The sequence below is a fragment of the Aythya ferina genome, assembly GCF_964211825.1.
Source record: "Aythya ferina genome assembly, chromosome: 9".
NCBI classification, from domain to species: Eukaryota; Metazoa; Chordata; class Aves; order Anseriformes; family Anatidae; genus Aythya; species Aythya ferina.
The window spans coordinates 16,809,138-16,831,784 of NC_140305.1; the positions used below are offsets into that span (position 1 = coordinate 16,809,138).

At 45.0% G+C, this 22,647-nt stretch overlaps 2 protein-coding genes across 3 annotated transcripts in view; one reads left to right on the plus strand and one right to left on the minus strand.

Annotated features, from left to right (window-relative positions):
* The window catches only part of OSTN (osteocrin), a 123,737-nt gene that overhangs the window by 82,055 nt on the left and 19,035 nt on the right, over positions 1-22,647 (minus strand). Inside the window, exon 1 of one of the 2 annotated variants that reach the window (XM_084529032.1) lies at positions 11,885-11,993. The exons of the other annotated variant lie outside the window; for it this stretch is intronic. The gene's annotated coding sequence lies outside the window, so the exon portion shown is untranslated. Of the gene's footprint in view, positions 1-11,884; positions 11,994-22,647 lie in introns of those variants that run through there. 2 annotated transcript variants of the gene reach the window in all.
* Positions 17,370-21,918, plus strand: GMNC (geminin coiled-coil domain containing; the record flags this gene model as incomplete). Its single annotated transcript, XM_084529271.1, has 4 exons — positions 17,370-17,646; positions 17,728-17,813; positions 18,963-19,079; positions 20,600-21,918. Coding segments are annotated over 4 exons (1,125 nt in total), but the record flags the coding sequence as incomplete, so codon positions are not given.

Here is a 22,647-nt window from a genome sequence, read left to right on the forward strand (position 1 = left end):
AAATTCCTCTATTTTTTCATGTAACTACACTGATATATATTTTCAATCAAAATGTTCTTTGAAATATGATGGATTTATGCACAAAATGCTAAATTCTAAAAAAAACTTCGTTTTTTTTTTGGAGAACATCAGGTTCTTGATGAAAACCTCATCATTTTAGAAGACAGTTTTTTGCTAAAAACTATTTTTAACTTTTCACAGGAAAAAGAGTAACTTCATAGCTTGAAGTAATGGCTGCAGTATTCCTTTCCAGATTCCTTTTTGCCATTCTCTGCAAACTCCCCAACAGTAAGACATTTTGGTTTCCTTACTTCATAAAGATGAGCACATATTTTTCATAAAACATAAAGGGAGACAAAATATTAAGACTAAAAATGTTGTTTATATTGTATATATAGCCATTACACACATGCATGTATGCATGGGCAACACACACCAGCAACACCTCATCTTTATAGATTCATAACCTGCTTAATCTCTGTTTAACTAAATCCAACCACGGAAGCCCTCTGTCCCCAAATGCTGCTCTGCCTTTATCCCGACAGGCGAGCTCTGGGCTCCTCTGTGGATGTGATTATTGCTGTACAATTCCTTGCCTTTCTTTCAGGGCCCTTCTCTTTATGCGGGATGACTCATTAGCCTTTATCCCCGGCGGGGAGCTGACATCCAATTAACTAGCTGACAGTCCTCTAGTGGCTCCCACTAGTCCTGTAAGGCTCTGTTTACAAACACAGGCTGTTGTGCCCATAAGGGAGGGGAAGCTGAAAGTCCCCCTGCCAGGCCAGTTTGTTCAAAATCTTTAGAGCCCTTCAAACAATACCTTTGTGCGCCGAAGATCGGACATATTGCTTGCAGCAGGATGCAAGTCATCCTAATTGCTGCATCTGCGTTTGGCGGGAAAGGGAGCAGCAATTGGTATCAACACAGGAGCATCGCGGCACGGCAACTGCTAAGAGCTGGATTTCTGCTGGGAAGCCAAAGACAATTAGCAGACAGGGAAACACAGTCAGAAACTGCCCAGTCAGATCCTCCTGAGTATCATACAGGATTTCTGGATCGGGATTTAAATCCTTACCTTCACTCCCAGCTCCCTTTCTGAGTTAGGTACAAAGCCACTCGCTTATCCAGACACTTTCAAACCTGAGCTCAATCACCTCAACGTTCATGAACACCACCTCCTCTTTTGAAATAACACGCGCTTGTCACAAACCAGAGCAGGGGCTGTTTTTTAGAAGTGAGGAATGCTGACACCACCTTGGGAAGGTCTCCGCTGCCCCACTCTGCTTCACTGGGTAAGGAATCGAAGGGAAATGGGTTCTGAGAGAAAATGACAAGCATCAAATCCTGCTTCTCCTTTCCTCCAAAGCTGCTTTGCACCATACAGACATGCTAATAAGAGGTTATGCTGGGCTTAAGTGCTATTCCATGCAGATCTCTTCCTCACACTATTAGAGCAACATAAATGAGAATTTATTGAGGATTTATGCCTGAACTTTTAATATCAGACAAAGAACTGAGAGAGCTCACAGCAGAGATGCTGACACAGTGATTGCGATGAGTAACACGGTTATTTGGTTACAATAGCAGGCAAAGCTTTCCATCAAAGAAGATCCCTTAAAGCAAATAAAAGGAAAAGCTTTAGTCAGAAGAACACTGCAAGAGCAGCCTTAATAGCTTAAGAATTTATTCTTCCGCTTCCTTTAGATGACTTAACAAGGGATTAACATCTCAGTGTACTGAACCCATAGTATAAATTACACGAGTGCTTCCAACCTGCAGCAGTACAGTCAGCCAGGTGAGCTCAAACCACTTTCAGCAGCCACGGGAGTTTACACATAGGCTTCCCACATTCTGGTCTCCAACTCACCTGCAGCATCCTCTCACAAGCAGTGATAAGAAATAGCTGAGGGACAGGCACCTCTTTGGCCCAAAATCTGTTTCTGCTCTAACCATTTAAGCACAGCCTCCACTAAGAAAAGCTATGGCTGTACCTGGGTGAACTATATTCCAAAAAAGCATACAGACTCTATCCACTAATTAACTGTTCTACCTCATTACATTTTAAGACAGACAATGATAATTGCCATGCGCATTGTGGTATGACACTGGCATGGCAGCCACAACCATGCCAGAGCAGTGCCCAGCAGCACATGAGCCATGTCACTGTCCCACACCCTGGGCCAGGCTCCAGCTGCTGCCTGGTCTGAGCAAGATCCTGCTCTTCCCTAAGCAGGAACCCACAAGATCATCGAAAAACTAAGGCTCAATTCCAAATTTAAATCATGTTTCTCAGGACCTGCTCCAATCAAGTTATGAAAACCTCCAAGAACGATGATTTCACAGCCTCTCTAGCCCCTGCTCCAGTGTTTAGTTACCCTTATTGTGTTTTTTTTTACCCCCTCTTATCTAGTTGTAATGTAACTTGTCTCAGCTTTTGGCCACTTGACCTTTCACTGCACATGACTGAGAAGAGTCTTCCCTGCACTCCCCTGTAGCGGTGAAGACCACAGTTAGACTCCCTCAGCCCCTTCTCTAAGCTAAGCAAGCCCGGAGCCCTCACCCCCTCCTCACATACGTGCTCCAGCCTCCTGACCAACTTCGTGGCCCTCCTGCTGTATTCTCCAGCTTTTCAGCATCTTTCTTGTACCGTGAAGACCAAAACCAGATGCAGTACTTCAGATACAGCTTCACCAGTGCCTGTAGAGGTGAGCAGGCATGCCCGGGATACAGGTAGCCTTCACTGCCTGCTTCCGCTTTGTCTGGGTAGTCACAGATAACTTGTTGGTTGTCTGAAATGACACATCTCTGTTGTTCTTTCTGCTGCCTAATATTAAAACTGCTATCTTTCTATCCTCAACGCTTCCAGTCAAGCAAACAAGAACCCTAAAATTGTTTTAAACTCACTACAATCCAAACAGCAACAAGCCTGCTCTTCCCGGAGACCATGCACACACATGGAAAAAAAAAAATAGCCTCTAACTACATCATTTTGAATCCTGTGGCATAGCCCAATTCACTTGCGAAAGACCAACAGATGGACAGAAAGAGACACCCTCCTCCCCCTTTCACTGGTATCAGTTCCTGTTAAACACTCCTGTGTCCAGACTGACCACTCAATGCAGAGAAAATTGCAATTCACCTTGATGAACTTCCTAACAAGTTCTGTGCGCCTCCCTCCTTCTTCCTCTACCAGCCACACATACTCTACATTTTCCTCTAATTAAGCCCATACTAAGCACCGAAAATCTGCAGGGTCCTCTCAGACATCCCTTGTCCCTTTCTGTGGGGACCCTCCGGTTCCCCAGTGGTAAGCCCATGGGCAAAAAGCTGACATCTGTGCGGCAGCTCGCAGGCTGCAATCGCAGGTACAGCATGTGTTGCACCTTGAACTACCGTCTCATTTCAGACCCCACCGTTGAGACCAATTAAGTACAGAGCATGCAAGGAGCCGACTGAGTGTCGCGTGCTGACTATAACCACAAGGACTTAGAGGCCACAAATCTGTTATTACCAAGCTGTTCCTGACAGCAGCATGCTGCCTGCTAACAAAAAGGATAGATTAGGATCAATCAGGTCTCCCTCTGGCTTGTCAGTGGGACTTTGGACCACAACTTCCACCCAAAACTTTCCTCTTCTGCTTCTGAACACCTAGCCAGCTCCAGGCTAACAAGGTTTCTGCTGAGTCAAGCATGAGCTGAACCATATGTTCACAATTAGTTAACTTCTTGCTTTGTCGCTAGAGGCACTATCAATAAATCAGCGACAGCCCGTAGTGGCCTTAGGAGATGCAACGAGCCACCCCCAGCCAGCACACACCCCTCCCTGCCACACAGGCGAGCGGCCGAATTTCATTCCAGCTGTGGCATTGTGAAGTGAATTACCTTTATCCTCAATTTAAAAAGCCAGCATGAAATCAAGAGACTGGAGAAAAAGAATAGAGAGAAAAAGAAAAGAGGAAGGGGTGGGAGCAGAGGGAAAAATCCTAGCAGGTCAACTCAAAAAAGGCCTGGTGAGTGACGGACTACAGGGATGTACCTGCTTAACCCGTTGCTGTAAGGCTGCCTGATGGCAGCACGCTGACTTCCAAAGCCATTCTGTCTCTTATTCCCCAGTGCTGCAGTCAGAGGTTTCTTGTTAAACTCTAAATGGGGGACTCAGTGATGTAGTTGTTTCTAAACCAGTCAAACATAATGTGAAGTAGCAGCCCAGCCAGCAGGTAAAGCAGAACTAGAGCCAACAGATCGAGGATGAGACAGAGTGGCTGGGAACACCGCCACGAGGCAAGTCCTGCACTGAGCTCTGTGCTCAGCCTCGTACATGAGCAACAGCAGCACAACTAGGGGATACCTTGCAAACAACCAAATTTCCAGCAGGCTGCTCATCTGCGCTCACTGCTCCACTCTGAGCCTCAGGAGATGCAATTATAGGGAGGAAAAGAAAAACACTTTTTAAATGTCAGTGAAAATGGTAAATTACAATAGGCCCAGCAGTGAGCCAGTCCTAAGTGTGCCACACTGAAAAAGCTCCTGTGTTTTCTGTTCATTGGTATCAGACTGAGATCGGGTACTGCTCTGATTTGGGATGGCACAGGGCAATAGTCATGCTGCCCACACTAAGCCACATTCCCTGTATCAATGGAGAGTGCTGGAGGCTTCTAGAAAGTGATCCACAGCACTTGGATCAGGAGCTTGGCTATCCTAGGGTCCTTGCACCTCCACGCACTACAGAGATTCTTTGTAGGAAAACCCGTCTAACTTCAGCACTTAGATTCAGCCAACCCGAACATCACTGAAAACTAAATGCTTAAATGATTGTAGTTAACTGCTAGTGCAATCAGCCTCTCAGGCAATCTCACAATAAACTTAACACATCCCAGAGGATGTGGAGAAAAAGATTCGAGATTCTTTACAGCCAAAAGCAAGCAAGAATAACTTCCTGGCCCAGTGCTCAGGATATACCTCCCAGATGAAGACAACTCTTATCCTGCTTCCAGCCCTGTTTCAGATTTTACAGTAAGCATTTGCTGGCCAGAACCCACAAACAGCTGCTGGCACTGAACTGAGAGGCCGGCCCTTCCCTCCCAGACAGGTGCTTTAACTGGTGCCCTGCTCTTGGTTGAGTATTCTCCCTTTGGCAGGAAGCTCTTTTTCTTCATTTTGATGCACTAAAAGAAAAAACAAACAAACAACTATGGAAATAAAACTCCTACAGAATTTTAGAACACTTCTACATTTAAGTTATCAAACCTATTCACTGAAATTCTCAGTTCTGTCCAATAAGGGAGAAAAAATTATTTATTTTTACATGATTTCCTCTGTCACTGACACACCTGAATGAAAACCAAACAGAACTATGCTGTTCTGAAAAAGGCTGAGTTTTAAAAATCTGGACTAATTAAAAATCAGACTGCTGCAAAACACAAGTAGCTGGAGAGACACCATTGATTTTGCCAGAGTTCCTTGATCTTTTTGTTTCACTTTCAGTAAGTATTAAGTAGTCTTGCCAATCAGTCACTTTGTGTAACCACATTGAAACCATGGCATGGCCTCTAAACCCTTCAGGGGAAAACCAAAAACAAACAAAACTACAAAAACAAACAAACAAAAAAAAAAAAAAAAAAAAAAAAAAACAACCAAAAAGGATGTTAAACCTTACTATCACAGCCAAACTGCCACACTCAAAAACCTACATTCAGCTTACAGTGCCCGGTTGCATTTTGGTGATAAACGCAACAGCTTTATTCTACCCCAGATAAAACTGGAATTCATCCAGTATGCAGAGCTGGGAAACAATGTGGAAGTGCAGATGCTGGGATCTCAAGAATACCTGAACATCTTCAGGTGTCATGAACTTCTTTCAGAAAGCGATGGTTTGCTATCTCCATGCTGCTCAGCAGGAGTTAACACAGACAAATGACTATATTAATACAACGGCTGTATTTGGGCAATATTAACACCAGACTTACAAAGAAAGACCAATCGCTAGTTGTAGACTCTAAGATGAAAATGCTTAAGTGGAAGCTGGGATCCTGACATAAAACTGCCAATATCTATCATTGTTTCTTCATTTACAAATGCCATTGAAGAACAAAATGTTGGATTAAGTCTTTAAAAGTAATAGCTAGTAGCTTACAACAACAGTCCAATGAAACGCAAAAACAGACTTTCATGAAGTTGTGTTTTTTTTTCAAATGACTGAAAAGAAGTTCCTAAATCTTTAATCACTTAAAATATGCACTTCATATTTATTTGTATTTTCAGAAATCAAGTCTGCAGGATCTGAGTACACATCTCTCTGCTGCCTCCACACTTTTTTTTTCTTCTATACTAGAGATGTTTCACTACATGGAAGAGTTGTCTTAAGGCACAAATTTCAGGGATTGTATTTACACAATTACCTAAGAATGTCTGCTTAGAAGCTCTTGGAGCTGCAAAAACAAACAAACAAACAAAAAAATAACACTGAAAATTTGAACCTTGGTAAATCTAACAAGAGATAAAAATGACAAAAATGTTTTACAGTTTGTCTCAAGATTCAGGGAACATGACTTACACTATTTTAACTCTTTACACAGACAATATGGATTTCAGTATCAAAAAAGTTTTGTTGTTTTTTTTCCCCCTTTCAATTTATAAAGCAGGCCGACAGCAACATTGCTCCACTGATGCAAACACACAGATCAAATTATTTATGCCATTAGATGAAATCAACCAATTCTTCTGGTGTTGGAAAATGCTGGTAAATGAATGTAAGTTTGTTTGGGGGGAGCAGAGGACACACAATAGACCTGGACTGATTAATGGAAATAATCTGGTGAATAATTGTGCTCGGTGAATAAATGATAGAGAACTGCCGACTGCTCCCAGGCTGTCCCAAAAATAAAACTTAAATCCCATGGCAAGAACCTGAGCGAAGGCTTCTTGATTCATTCCACTGAACAACCTCGATCTGCTTGTTTGTGTGGGAGCAGATGGAGGGATGCTAGCAAGCCCTCTAGCGTCCACACATTGCACAGCCCTATAACACACACCACCACGCAGGGATGCCTGAAAAACAAAACATTTTCAGCAACGCCTTATCCCTCCTCACTCACAGCAGCAAACCACATCTTTGAAGGAATGAAGTCTACAATCAGTGTTACTCCTGAAAATAAAAATACCTGCACTTGCAGAGGGCTATTCATTGGTCAGAACATCTAAACCAGCATTTTCTTCATCACACGTTTTGGCATAAATTTGTATACAAAGAGATAAAGTGACTTGCTGAAGGCTATCCTGCAGGCAGGAGCTGACCCAGAATTAGCACTGTAGAGCCTTTCAGCTTCCCCAAGGAGGATTTTGTTTTGGGGGGATCCAGCTCCTTTGTGCCTGATGCATCAGGTATGCTCGCCAGACACCTCCTTGTAGGTTCTGAGTGCTGGGGGTTTCACCTAGGTCTAAGCTCTGTCACTGAAAAGTAACTCCCTTGATATTTGACAAATCACAGAACAGCAGCCAAAACTTCGAAAACCTCATGAACTAGGGTTCTTATCCAAATTGCATGGCTCAGTTCCACCTTGCATCCACAGAAACAGAAGGGCACAGACAGAAAGTGAATGCCTGCAGAATGGCCACAGCACTTCAGCAGAATACTGAGAAAGAGACCACAAGCTCTGGAGATGCATAGCACAGCACAAGGACAGAAGCCAGAATCTAGTGATGGGCATCAGGTGTCTTCTGTGGCCCATATCAGAATGCTTGGAGGCCTGAATGTCACAAACACAAACAAGTCTCCAGGACCAAGGGCAGGGAGACTCCATGGAAACTGTAAAACATACAAGGATTCATTTTCCCAAAGCCATGTTTCAGAGAAACAGCTGTGTTTTCCACACAAGCCCTACATGAAAGTTCTTACTGCAAGGTAGAGTCTCTTCAGAGAGTATATCCCTGGAAGAAGGAAGAAGCAAGGGACTTGGAGGGCAATACGTCACATCAGGAGAGTATGACACAGGAACCTCGAGCCAAGAGAAGTTTCTTCTCTGAAGCCTACCTTGCAGCAGCTTGCTAATCTCATTTCTTTCCCTGTTGTCCTATTACATTTTGCAATGCAATTGTACAAGTGTAAAATTACAGTAAGGCATCGATGAATCCTGCTCTCTCATCCGGGGCAGTTAAAAACCAAACATTTCTCTTGTTTCTTATTCAGTCTGAGGCCTTTTTTTACATTGCTTTGGCATAGTAAAAGGCTGCGAAGTGGATGCAAGCCTTCCCCACCACCCCTTTCCCCTCCAGGATAGCATGGAGCATAACTGTACAAAAAATCCTGCTAGCAGTCAATCTCTACTGCACATCATTGCTGCAACAGAGCCCACACTGCCATTGAAATGTGTAAACTTCTCCTTAAAATGAAATTTCAGCAAAAATTCCAAGGAGAAAACAGCTCTGATGTGTTTGGAATGGAATTCTTCTTTTAAAAAGCTTTGGGATTTGGAAGACATTTACTCTTTTAATCCATTATATCAAAATCATTGACAAAATCACAATGAAACATTTTGTTCCTTCCTAAAAACAAAAACCAAAGAGGAAAAAAAAAAAATCTTTCACAGAGAATTAAAAAGCATTCAGGTTTCATTCCAACGAGCTGGGCGTCAGGACCTCAGCATTCTTTGAGAAAAGAGATTATTGTCTCCAGCCAGCTCTGGTGTAAGCCTGTAAAATCCTCTGCCAATCTTTTAGATGAATTACCAGCCAACTAATTCCTTTTCATCACCAGTTCATCAAACACTACCTGCACGGACTAGGAGCTGGAGAGTCTGTGTATACGGACAGAGCTGTTTTACTAGAACGTCTCCCTAGTGACTTACTGTTTTAACTCAGCCTTTGAATGGCGTGCACAAAAACCCTGACATCTTTCTCAGCTCGTGACAACAACATCCTTCACCTTCTGACCCCCAACACATTTCCACGCATCCTGGGATCTTTCATTCATTATTGATTAGGGAAGGCAGCGCTATACAGCTCTGCAATGAAGAGATGCCCTCACATATATTTACTCAGATCAGAGATCTCTGCCAAGCCTCCCAGCTGCCAGCCAAGAATGGAAAGTGCCCAGCACTACACCCAAGGAGAGATGGAGGGGAGCCAGACTGCCAGCTCCTGAGCACCAGCCAAGAGGAAAAGCAGCACTAAATAGGTGAAGTCCAGTCCATAGGTACCGGCAACACGGTGCACACCGGAGAGCCCACAGACCAGGTTATGAAGCAGACAGATGCACGTGTCAGTGGCTGATGAGACATGGAGCTCCATCCAGCTCTGCATCTGCTCCCATGAAAATTCATCCCAGTTTGGATAAAACCCACGAGCTCTTCTGGCAGGTCTCCCTGCAAAATAGTTTGACTTCAATAGAAAACACCATGGAGAAAAACATGGCTTCGCAGCACACCATTGTTTCTCTCATACGCTCAGCAATTTCACCCAAATGGTGACTGATGGTCAACCCTCATAACATAGTCAAGAGAAACTGTTTCTACGATCTGTCATTTAACCACGGGGCTACCTCAGTGCATTTGTTTGCACTGCAGAATCAGAGTTCTGTGATGAAAAGGTTACTTAGCTGCAGCATGGCAACTCGGCTCAGTGGTAACCTCTGGATGGAGGAAAACAAACACGGTAGTAGCATGCTGCTGGTGCCACATAAAGAGGAGGCTTCAGGTCCAAAACCACATCAAGGTTTGTGTTAAAACTCCCACCCAATTAGTCCCTAAAATTCATGAAAGAAGTTTCCTGTTCAAAATTAACATGGCTTTTGTAGACCCCAGTGGTCACAGCCAAGAACAGAGGGATTCATTTGGCCATGGGCTATATAAATACATTTGCAATTACACCAATATAAAATCTAAGCAGACGCACCATTCCTGATGGAGAGATGAACAACTGAACACAAAGATGCAAGAATGACCCGGGCATACAAAGTAAATTGGTGACACAGAGCTCCCACGAAGACTCTGCTAAAAAGAAAGACAATGGGTGATCCCACAAGCTTGTCTGAAACCTCAGAACAAACACTGCTGTCACTGTATAACAACAGACCCAGGAGCAGAACATATTTATCTTTTATACAGCTATCAAACTGGCAATAGAAACAGGTTCCCACCTGTAGTTTTCAAGAGAACCTATCAGGATGTCAAGAGGCAGACATGAGATCAGTATCTCTTTAGGGCCTTATTTTCATGTTACAGTTTCAGCTCCTTCAAAGGAAATAGCAAGACACCTACAAAGTAAAGGGACTGGGATTTGTTCTGAGATAAACACAAAAGCAGTGCAATTAGTGTCCTCCTGTGATAGAATATCTAGAAGAAAACTCCAGAATGATAAAAAGTTTTCTTCTATTTATTTTATTTACCATGATACTCTCACCCTCAATGACATAGTATAGCAGTGAGTTCCATAAACATATCCCACGCTACATAAGAACAGCACTTTTTTATTTGTCTTTTCACTTCAGGATGTGATTACTCATTCCCATATCTGGAAATACGATGAACTGCAATCTAGAGTACTCCACACTGAAGAAAGATGAGATCTAACTGCTAGAGGTGTGTTGTTTCTCAGATGATCAGGAAAACAGAAAAATGATTACAAAAACAGATAAAATCAGCATAGATTGTTGCTTATAAGCACATTGAGATGGCAAACACACGGGATGAAAAAGAACTACATGAGCTAAAATCCAAAAAAAAGCAGAAGAGATTAATCTCCATGAATAAATTTAGATAGGAAGTTAGGATAACACTTCAAATTGTCTAGAAGTAAGAAGTAGTACCAATTTCATAAAAGAACACTTAGGAGGGTTGTCATTAAATTTTTTTATGAACTGACTGCCTAACAAAACCAGAGTATGGGACAAGATGACTCACAAGCCCCTTCAAGTCCTAGGCTACCATAAGGTGTTGTCCAGGGTTTAGCTAACAGATCTCTCTCTGAAGCAGGGATCTTTGGTCCCTTTTAAAACAACAGTTAGACAACCAGGCTGAGCTGTTAACAGAACACGGGTGGTAACAGATGGGTGAGCACTTGTGCACACAACACATGGCACACAAACACCATTTACATTATTCAAGCACATTGCTTACATACTTCATCTTTAAGGATATTCTTATACATAAGAAGCATGCTACCTATGTATAAAAGTTAATGTTTTCAGATAAATCTGAAGCATGGCCACAAATTTACAGAATTCCGTTTATACATGAAAATGTGATGCAAGGTAATGTGATTTTTCACTTTAAAATTAAGCATGTCCAATAAAGAACATCCTTTCAAAATCCTAGTGTCTGCATAGGGTGATAATGAGTTCCTTGCAATGCTGTTATCCAGAGGATAAGTGTGGAAGATGACTGCAAATTGGGAGGCGTATAAGCTTCTCAGGACCTTAAGCACTGTAGAACACTTTCTAAAAGACCACAAATACTGTCAAAGCCATTCAAGATTAACTAAAAGTAAGAGATACTCATTTGGCATTTTGTTATTTAATTTGAGCGCACACAGCACCACATGCATATAAATCCATCAAATAATATTCATTACTCAAATTAACTTTCTATATCATCACAATGTTACCCTTTTCCACGTTGCTGCTAAAATACAACTTATTTCTTTCAGGGGGTTAACAAAAAATAGCAAATGACCCTTTTCAAATCACAGCAAACTAAACACTACTAATACCAAATTCACTTCTGGGGATCTGTCAGAGATAAATCTCATCCAGCACGCGTGCACCAGAAAAACACAAAAATGCAGTCACAAATATCTAAATGTACTGTATGCCTTCATTTCAAACCACAAGAAAGCATTGAAGCCACCAAAAGAATCATGTCTGTGTAGTATAGACTCCATCACTGACTCACCACCCTCACTGTGAGAAACCGCAGGCAAATCCGAGGGGTCTGTTACAGTTTTTTGTTTGTCTGTTGAATTTTTTGGCTTCCATAAACTCTTGAAATGCCACAGCGCTATACTGCATAGAAACAGAAGAGATAGAGCTCAATAGGCTGGGGCTCAATTTGACAAACTGTGTTTTACACCTGTGGACTTCATTTGCTGTATTTACTGCCAGCTGACAACAATTTCCAAACTAGTCACTCATCTGAGAGAGTGATAGAAAAGTTAAACATTAGCTTAAAATATACCAGGAAGAAATAAAAGATTTGCCAATATTCTTCTCTAAAATGTTGGCGAATTACACAGCAGACTTGAGTAATTTTTGTTATCCATCTGAGAAACAGGTCAACGTCAGCTGGAATATTCTCTGAGATGGGTCCCTGTGGTGTATATATTATGGGCAGATTGTAAAAGAGCATGCCTTATTTGACTTAAAAAGCAAGGGAAAAGACAGTATGTGACAGCACTCTGCAAAGACATCAAAGATAAACACCACTGAGGAACAAGGACTGTCTAAAATCAAGCAAGATATTGGCACTAGGACAAAAGGGATTATACCTGCTATGAATACATTCAGTCTGGAAACTAGGAAGTGCCTAGCCATCAGAGCTCGGAGAGCCTCTCAGTGGGAATGACATAAGGAAAATAACCTAATTAGTTTTAAGAGGGAGATTGAAAAAACATGAAAGTAAACAGCAGGGGATTAGGTTTGGGAAGTGCCTTTTAGACCTGTGTTTGTGGAGGACAACTAATCACAGAAAGAATCAGGACCTGTATCTGAACAAATTTCCATTGAAAAGCATTCTTGCAAATTAGTCTCATCAGGCTTAACTAATCACACCTTTAGTTCACAAACATCATCAGAAAATCATGCAAATGCCAGACCTGTATGTACCCCAGTACAGGACCAATACCAGGGCATATTATATGAGCTTTTTTCTTTTTCTTTTTTTTTTTTTTTTTTTTTTTTTTTTTGCCACCAATACGCTTGCTATTCCTAAGAGGGATAAGAAGCACTGTAGCAGCAGTATGACAGAATAAATGAGGAGGCTTTTGGGTGAGTCATCTGTGCAGGTGATAGCATAAAAAGTAAGACTGAGGTAAATCCAGAAAAAATAATAATATTTACAAATAGTTTAAGAAAACTTTTATACTTTTGTAAGCCATCACTTCTGAAAGCCAGTTCACAATGGTCCAAACACAATTTTAGAGCCATTTCTACATAGAAATTCATTAAATTAGAAAAATCCAAGGAGGATTAGCTTCATTATTATCATTTAAACAAAAATAACAATAACATTTAATGAAAATTAAATTTAATTAAAACATTGATAAATGTATCTACACAGTTTATTTATTACAACAGTAATACTACAGTATTCACAAACATCTTACCCCTGAATTTTCACTCCAACTGAAGTGCCAGATTAACTACAACAAGCAGTAAGAGCTCTGAGACCAGCTGCCTCAGATAAACAGGAAATGAATTAGCAGGTGATTGTTACTTGGTTTTGTTTTACACAATACATTGATGTATAATTGCTAGTGTGACTTGAAGCTTTTCTATCATCATGTGTAACATCCCCAGGCCACTTTGCAAAATTAGCTCCTTCTCTCTTACACCAACTGCATTTGGCCTTCCCTTGACAGAATATGACTCAGAAGTTATCTCCCCAAACCAATGAGGCAGCTGGGCTCTGATATGGTGGCCTGTTACCATGTACCATCCTTCATTGTCGGGCATGGAAACCATGATGCAGGGAGTCAAAATGAATTAGTTGAGCTTAGAAAGCAAAGCCAACAGTAAAAACCAACAAGATGCCAGCTTTGTAGATGCAACAATGGGGTGACCACAGGTTTTGTTCGTACTTGTTTTTCACTCAGTGTGTCCGCACTCCTCCTACACTTCTCAGAGGCAAATAGCGTGCCAGAACATACACGGTTCAGCCAAGAGGAAGCACAGAGCCACCAGCATTGTGCCAGGCAAAGGGCCACCTAGTAGCAACTGTGGGCCAGCACAGAATGAATCATAAAATCATAGAATGGGTCGGGTTGGAAGCGATCTCAAAGATCATCCAGTTTCAACCCACTTGCCGCATGCAGAGACACCACCCGCTAGAACAGGTTGCTCAGGGCTTCATCCAACCTGGCCTTGAATGCTTCCAGGGATGGGGCATCCACAACCTCTCTGGGCACCCTGTTCCAGTGCCTCACCACCCTCTAAGTGAAGAATTTCCTCCTAGCCTCTAATCTAAATTTCCCCTCTTTAGGTTTAAAACCATTCCCCCTCATCCCGTCATTATCTGATTGAGCAGCAATCCACCCACCCAGGTGCACAAGGCAGGAAGGAAGCTTTCCCTGCACCTGCAGGCGTGCTTTTAGACACTCGGTGAGGAACGAAATGTGAAATGACATTGCAGGGGAACTTCTGGACCAGGTGACGTGGAGGTCCTCTGCAACCTTAGTAACTCTGTGACTAGGGGGCACTACAAGAAGCAGCCTTGCGCAGAGGGCACCTGTGGTACCCACAGGGCTGAGCAGAGCTGCCTGCAGACCCCGGGGGAGGCCCAGAAGCAGGAACACCCCGGGGCTGCCCTGGCTGAGGCGATGCCCCCTGGAGCCACCATCACCCCCCAGCCACCATCACCCCCCCCAACAGACGCTGGCTGATGACGTCACCAGGCCCGCTCGCCTCTCCCAATGGCGGGCCCGGCGCGCCCGCTGCCTGAGGCAGCCCCAAGATGGCGGCTGCCTCGGCCGGCCCGGGGCTGGAGCTGCAGCTCCTGGAGCGGCTCCCGGGGCCGGGCGGGTGCCGCACGGCCTCGGCGCCTCACGCAGCGCTGTTGCGGACCCCTCCGTCCCCTCCAGCCCGCCCGAGGCTGTCCTGCCCGCCGCCTCTCCCACCCTGCGGCCTCTGGGGGCTTTGCCTGCCTGCCCCCGGCGTGTTACTGCCCCCGGTGTGAGGGAGCAGCCGCTGCTGCACAGCCCTGGGAGGCCCCCTGAAGCAGCCCAGTGAGGGGAATAAAAACGAGCCAAGCAGAGCAGTACGGGGCCCTGATGCCCACTGGGAGCATTTTGTTGAGCTTGTGGTCCTGGCGAGCCCCCCAGCCATGCTGGCACCTGAAGAGTGTGGGTTTCTTGCAGCAGTTAGGGGATATAGTGTGCAGAGCTGGGGTTTAGGAAAGCTGACATAGCTGGGTGACCCAGGGCTGGGTGCGGTGTGGCTCTGGAGCACCAGTCCTTTATAAAATGCCTCTCTTGGAAGAAAACATAATTGAGGCGGGTGATGGCAACGATTTAATTTGGCATAGCTGCCAGTTTACCTTGGGCAGCAACCTAGGAAAGTATGCCAGTAAGAAAAGAATATAAGATAAGTGGCCCTCTTGGTTGTTATTGTCCCTGAGCCTTGCTAAATGGGGCACAGCACTGAGCATCCTTCAGGGGGGAAATGAAAGACTGTCCCATATGCCAGCCTGGCCTGCCTTTGGCCCTGCCTCACCCTCAGCTGGCTGCAGCTTGTGTCCTCAAGCAGGTCGGGTCACCTCCCTGAACAGCCCTCACCATGGCAGGAGGCAGGATCCTGACCCAACAACTGCTCTGCTGTTTGCCTTGTTCACACCATCCCCTATGCTATTCAAAGACAGACCCTCACTGAAGAGGTTTTTGATTTGACTTTTTTTTTTTTTTTTTTTTTCTGTGAAGAAACAAAGTCTATCTCTGAATTTTAATTGCCATGGAACTGCTTTGAGTTAGAGGCAACTATGCAGACAATCTTTCTTTTACACATCTGCATATGGCTTTTGCAACATTACCCTGTATGATAGTAAATCTTATACCATTGACACTGCATTTTTATCCTGAGGTCTTCTCCTGGAAGCCTGGGGCTTGACAGCAATCTAATTCCCAATAAAGTGAGACTTTTGCAGAATCTTGTCATTGCAGATTGCACTGCTCTGAAATCTGCACTTTCTTTCTCATTAGAACTGTCCTCAGACCTGCCCTGGATCATGTTTGCTTTTACACACCCCCAGGAAATTGTGGAAAACTCACTCCCTCAGACAGGCATGTTGGACAAACTTGCTTCCTCCTGCTGGATTTTACAGCTGCAAACAAGGCTTCAAAACAAAACAAAACAAAACAAAACAAAACAAAACAAAACAAACTTACTAGCAACACCAACAGCCCTGCTCTGAACATGTGGGATGCTTCCCTGGATCCCTGCTCATTTCCTGTAGTGAAACACAGACACACCAGCTCGATGCTGTCCTGAAGTGTGTGGAGGCTTTTTTTTTTCTCTCTCTCCTTCTTTTCTTTTCCCTCCTTCCTTGTGTTGATTTGTGGGGCCAGAATGACTTTGATTTCAGCAAGTTTGCTGTTTATTCACGTCACAAGTTTGACAGCTTTACACCAAATCAGATTGCTGGGTTTCAGGAGAGCTCTGAGGCGTCACTGGGAGCTCCTTTAGATTAAACTCGCCTCCCCGGTCTCCCCCCTCTCCCCCTCCTTCAGAGCCATTTAAACCTCGCTGGGGCTTTAACAGAAACCTGCTCCCAAGACCTGCGTTTCATTCTGCCTCTAACATGGTAAGTGCTCTTTGCGTTTCTCTCGACCTGGAGGCAGAAAAGGAGCAGCTGGTCTCTTTGCCTTGGGGCTTTGCAGGAGGTTTCGTGCCCTCTAAGATGGGGAAGGAAGAGGGCTCTCCTCTACCTGCAGGAGCAGTCCCTGCTGCTCTGCCTTCCTAAGGATGGGCAGATTCCCCTCTCGACGCTCCAGGCTCTGCCGTTGCTTTGCAGAGATTCAGATCGTGCTTATTTGGAGGAGGGAAAAGGGGTGACTCCAGAGACAACCCCCAGGCTTTGCTACTGTGCAGCCTGGGACTCCTGCAGAACGGCAGGGGCAGAAAAGAGAGCAAGCAGCCTGGAGGTGACTCCGCTAGCTTTGTGCAGCTGTAGACCTGAATCAAGCCCTCGAGGTGGGACGGACGAACCGGCCGAGGACAACCTGGCTCCTCTCTCCATCTGAAACCCGCTCAGGACCCTAGCATTTCCCAAGGCACCGCAGCAAACTCAGCCCAATCCCTGGCACACCTCTGCTCGGAGCCCCTCTGCCACGGGGGGCTGCGGCGGGGGCGGCACCGCCGGGTGCCCAGCGGCTGAGAGCGGGGCGCTGCGGTGCCACCGGGCTTGGGGGGGGGACATGAGGAGGGACCGGGTCCCCGAGCGGGCACCCGGGGCGGGGCTGGGAGCTGCGGGGGGGGCAGCGGTGTCCTCCTGAGCCAGGCACCTGAGCGAGCCCCAGCTGGGACAGAGGGGAAGGGATAATTAAGGGAAGGGGGTAAAGGGAGAGGGTAAGGGGGGAAAAAAGCTCTTCTCCGCCGAGGAGGGACCCTCCCGGAGCGCTGGGATGCTCCTCACTGGGATGCGCCCCGCTGAGGGTCCAGAGGAGGGCTGACACCGCACCCCCCCCCCCCCGGGGCTTTCCGCAGCCGGAGGGGCAGGAGAGAGGAGAGGGGGGACCCAGCCGCCGCCCCCCCCCCCCCCATCCCCACGACCCCTTTTCCTTCCGCAGAGCGGCGGCCGGCCGTGCCCGCAGCCGGACTTCAGCGGGGGGCCGGGCTGCTCCTGTCCCTGGCCGGCCCCCGGTGGGGTTTCCAGGGAGAGCCGGGCCGCCGGCTGCTCCGCGGAGCCGCCGCTTCACGGCCAGGGCCGGCGGGAGGCTCGGCCGCCCGGTAAGTGGGGGGCGAGGGGGGCCCGGTCCCGGCAGGGAGAGAGCGGTCGGAGCGGGCTAACCCCGCGCTGCTGTCGCCCAGGCCGGCTGTGCACCCCCGAGCTCGGTGGGCAGGACGAGGTGTGGCGGGGAGACCAGCTGTCCTCCCAGCTCTACAGGAACAAGCAGGTAAGGGTGTACCCCCCCCGGCAGCCCGCACTTCGCTGCGCATCTTCTGGGGGTGGGGAGAGGGGCTGACCCCCTTCTGGGGGTTCTCCGGTCCTTGCTTGAAGTGTTTGTCTTCCCCATGTTGTCCCACGAAGATGGAACAACTGTTGGGAGGTTCTCTGCTCACCTTCCCCCCTCTTACAGCACATTGCACAGGGGAAGTCCAGGGACTTCAGGCTCTGATGTTGCAGAGCCTCATGCTGTTAACTGAAATTACACTACGTCTGTCCTAATCCATCAGGATTACCTTCATGAGAAACGATTCCACCAGAATTACCTACTCATACATACAGAGGATCAACCATTTTGACCAACAAGCATTGCCTTGTAATTTTCTCTCCTTTCCTTTTTTTTTTTTTTTTTTTTTTTGTGAATCGCATCAAGCAACAGGACAAATTCTGAACAGTCCTAGATGAAGGAATTCCAGAGAGATCATTCTGAAGAAACACCTGGAGTGATGTTTTGACACATTAAAGTCAATGGAACCTCATTTACTAAGTTTAAAGTCCCTGGAATCAAATCCTAGTTCCAGACATCAGCATACCTTTGCCTCCACCTTAACCATTTAAATCTGTTTTTCAGCCTGTGGTCAGCAGATGCTGGGTGCAGGAGATCCTGCCAATGACAAGTGCATCTTTCTTCTGTGTCCTATCCCCATAAATTGTTAGCCTCCAGCTTCTTTCTCCTTTTCTCCATCAGCCAACTATACACTGGAATGAGAGGGATGTAAAAGGATGCTTACTGCCACTGTGGAGGAGAGCTGGTAGCTACTGTCATGCCCGTGACAGTTTCTGGCTGTTCATGGGACTACCTGTAATTCTTTTCTATTATTATTCCACAGTTACAGGTGGTTAGGTGTTTTTGTTTTGGTTTGTTTTCTCTCTGTCTCTCAGTGGAGTAATCTTTTCAAACACTTAGTAAAGAATAAAAGTCAAAAATGAAAGCTGAACAATCTTGCCAATTAGATACACAGAAGCAAGAGGCTTGAGGGGATGGGTTGCGTTCACAAAGCAAACAGCCAGTTCATTAAATCCAAGCAGCCTGTACCATAGGGCAATTGCTATTAAGTTACAGAGTCAACACCTATTCAGCAGTATCTCTATTCCACAGCTTCAAGATACTTTGCTTCAGAAGGAAGAGGAACTTGCTAGGTTACATGAAGAAAATAATAACCTCCGACAATACCTGAATTCTGCCCTGATTAAATGCTTAGAAGAAAAAGCCAAGGTATTGTACTCAAACCTGTTGTATAAATGTGTGCAGAAGAAACACATTGAATAGATACATGCCATTAAAATACATGGAAGGTCTAAGAGTGCAGACAACCTGCAGCTGAGGTCTGCTTTTTAAGTTCACAGAGCTGTGAAATTGTTGCTCATGGGTCTAAGGTGATGGTTTCCTTCAGGAGTAACATCCTATCAGGTGCTGACTGTGAAAACATTGTAGCCCATAGCATGATTAAATTTAGGTTATAAGTAGAGCAAGGTAAAATTATTTGGTCTAAAACTTTTTTTTTTTTTTCAGTGAGAAGTTCAGATTTGATCATATTAAAATATTTATTAAAATTGTTTGTTTTGTCACTCACTCCTTTGGATAAGGACTAAATTTTCCATTTTGTATGCTTTGGGTGATTTCTTTTTTGTTTTGTTTTTGTTACCTTGCCATGGTACATTTTATTCATTTACATTAGAACATTGATCTCATTTTTTTCCAATTTATTAATTAGTATTATGTATTAGTATTATAATTAGCATGTTAAAAATCTTAATATTTACTTTATTTTTTTTATTTTAATTCTCTCCCTAAAGAAAATAAAAATATGTATTTCTCATCAACCTGAACATTTTATTTTTTTTTAATTTTTTTTAAAAAGCATTCCAGACTTTCCCGTGAAAACAAGCGATTATTTGCTCAGCTCTTTGGATTGGGCATGCAGTAAAAAGGCTTAAAAAAAAATAGAGGCCTTTCCTTTTACATCCTATTCGCAGCTGACAATGTGGCACATCCATCCCTCTGCCATGCCAAGACGTGGCTCCTGGTAGTAGAAGAGATCTCCTTCATTGGGCCTAGCAGGGAGACATGGCCACCCCTCGATGCTATGTGAAGGAGAGTCCAGTGTGACACTGTCACGGGAGGTGGCCAAGCAGCAAGTCCATGACATGGTAGGGACCTTCCTTGTTATTCCTGCCTTTCTTTGACCATCCCCAGGGGCCTGAAGGGCCTTCTTCCCAGCAGCTGAGGTGGATGAAAGAGCTCAGAGTTGTGGAGGCTGCAGCTCCAAGTGCTCCCTGGCCACAAATGCACCTGCCCCAGCATGACTTACCTCAGCATCCTCCCTCTTTGTCAGACTGCCACTTTCCCCCCCAATACCCCACTCACCTGCCAAATGCTGCTGGCAGCACCAGCACAGAGAAGTGCAGCACAGCCAGACGGGAGCTCTCATTTCACGCCTTACTGAGTGAGAATGCAATCAAAGCACAGGCCTTATTGACATTGTCAAATTCTTCTCTTTCAGGGACTTTGTTGTTTCAAAGGCAGTAAGGACAAAATAATTAGTCATATTCCGTATGTTTAAGGAGTCCAAAAAGAGCACAGGGGGGAAATAAAAATATTTTTATAAGGACAGTAGTAACTGCTTTGCCCATCTAAAATCTGATATCAGAAATTCGTTACTTACTGGTAACTAAATAATTGACCTTTAATTTTCTCTCTTTTTTTTTTTTTTTTTTTTTTTTTTTTTTAAATAGAAAGTGCTATCCTGCCATGGCCAAAAAAACTCTGCTATTCTCAAAAGCACCAAAAGGAGATTAAAAGAGGACTACTGCTTTACTCCTCAAGAAACTCCTCATGCTTCCAAAGCCAGAAGGAACCTCTTCAATGAATTCACTGCCTGTGAAGAGCAAGCCAGTCCTGCTGTGGACAGCTGGGTTTTGCAGACCTTAGGACTGAAAGATGTCGACACCATTGATGAATCTTCAGCTAACTACAGTGCCCTCTCCTCAGACCTCGGAAAAGATTCATACTGCCTGAGCCCTGATGAAGCAATAGACTATGGCCACAGCGAAGGAGCAGCAGCAGCATATAGCTACAGCCACGTGCCTCCAGATAACAGCAGCGTCCATCCATGCAGCACAGACTCTACCTTCCTTCCCCAGTTTCCTTCAGCACCCTGCGTCTTGTCACCAGTGCCAAGTGTTTCCTCCCTCCCAGCCTATGGGTTGCCATATCTGACTAACAATTTGTCACCTAACAGAACAGAAGTGGCCTTCACAACATCTCTAAGCCCTCACCGCAATGTGAGAACACACACCTTCCACCAAGGGCAAGCTTTTGTGCGCAGAGAAGATGATGGAGGATGGAGATTCACCTGGGTGCCCAAGCAGGCTGAATAAGGCACCTGCATGAAGGGTCAGCTAGAGGGGATGTAAGAGACATACGCTTCACCCTGTGCTCGAGACAAGTTCAGACATCAGAAACAAGCCTGTTAAATGCTACCCTGCCACCCACCCATTCATCAGTCCCTTCCAGATTTTCACAGGTGTGGCTCCAGATTGCACTGAGACAGGTATCTGCCCCAGGCCAGGTGTTTAGATTGGACCCAATTCTCTTGTGCCTGTGTTGAGATACCTACTTTTTCTTACATCATGGTTTCTGTCATCAACTATTCCTTCTTAACTGGTGTCTTCCAGACTGAACTACTTTCAGCATTGATGGTCACTCCCACATGCAAACTGGAAGGGATTTGGGGAATACAGTTTGGAAATAACATCTCTCCCCAACACCCACAGGTGACAAAGATGGCATAAGCTGAGGGTCAGCAGCATCTGTGATTTGGGTCTCTCTTGGCTAGGTAGATTGCCTTGGATTAAGGCAACCACTCTGTTTGTTAACATGTTACACTAGGTTGTCCTACCTGCAGTCACTTGGTGCTGTCATTTTTTATTTTTTGATAATGATTCAAAAAGCAGGACTTACTTCTGTTGCCTAAAGGCTACATAATTCCAAGCAATTCAGCAAGTCTGAGATTTTCTTCTGCTGTGATTAAAAGACCGATGTGTTTTCTGCATTATGTTTTAAAGGTATTTTATCTGTCAGGAATTAAACCATTTAGAGCCCTGTATCTCACCAACTTTAGCTACAGAACAGGAACTAGATTTGAAGATGGTTGGGGATGGCAGTGTTATTACTCCACAGCCAAGGCCCATTTTCTCAGCTGTGGTTGAAGTACACTCAGAGCACTTCTTTCTTCTGCAAAACATGCATTCCCCTCAGCTGCAGGATCCTAATAGCCTTCAGATCAATTTTTCATCCCTATCTACTGGCCTGATAATGTTTTTTTTTGTTGGTGGTGGTGGTGTGTTTTTTTTGTTTGTTTGTTTGTTTTAAGAAGGAAGCCACTCTTGGCTTCAGAAGTGGTTTCTGTGGATTCCACTGGGCTATTTTGCACTTGTGAAAGTGGAGATGATGTTTCTAGGGAACAGCTTCTTGACCTTTTTGTCTTGATCTTTGAGATCATGCAGATTTATCTGCAATCAACATCAGCCCAGAATCGGGGCTGTTTCCTCCTCCCTTCATGCTTCCTGTGGGAAATGCTTCTTATGTTTCTCCTGGTTTGTGGAGGCAGTATCACTTAGTGATTAGGGAGTATTTGGGAACTCGACCTTCAACACCATCTCTTGCCTCCCCATGTCTCTGTCAGGCAGTGGTGACCTGAAGCTAAGACCGTGACTGCCTTGAGAATGCTTTAAAATGCCTGGTGAGGAGCTGCTCCAGCACTGCCCAGGGCTGTTGGTAA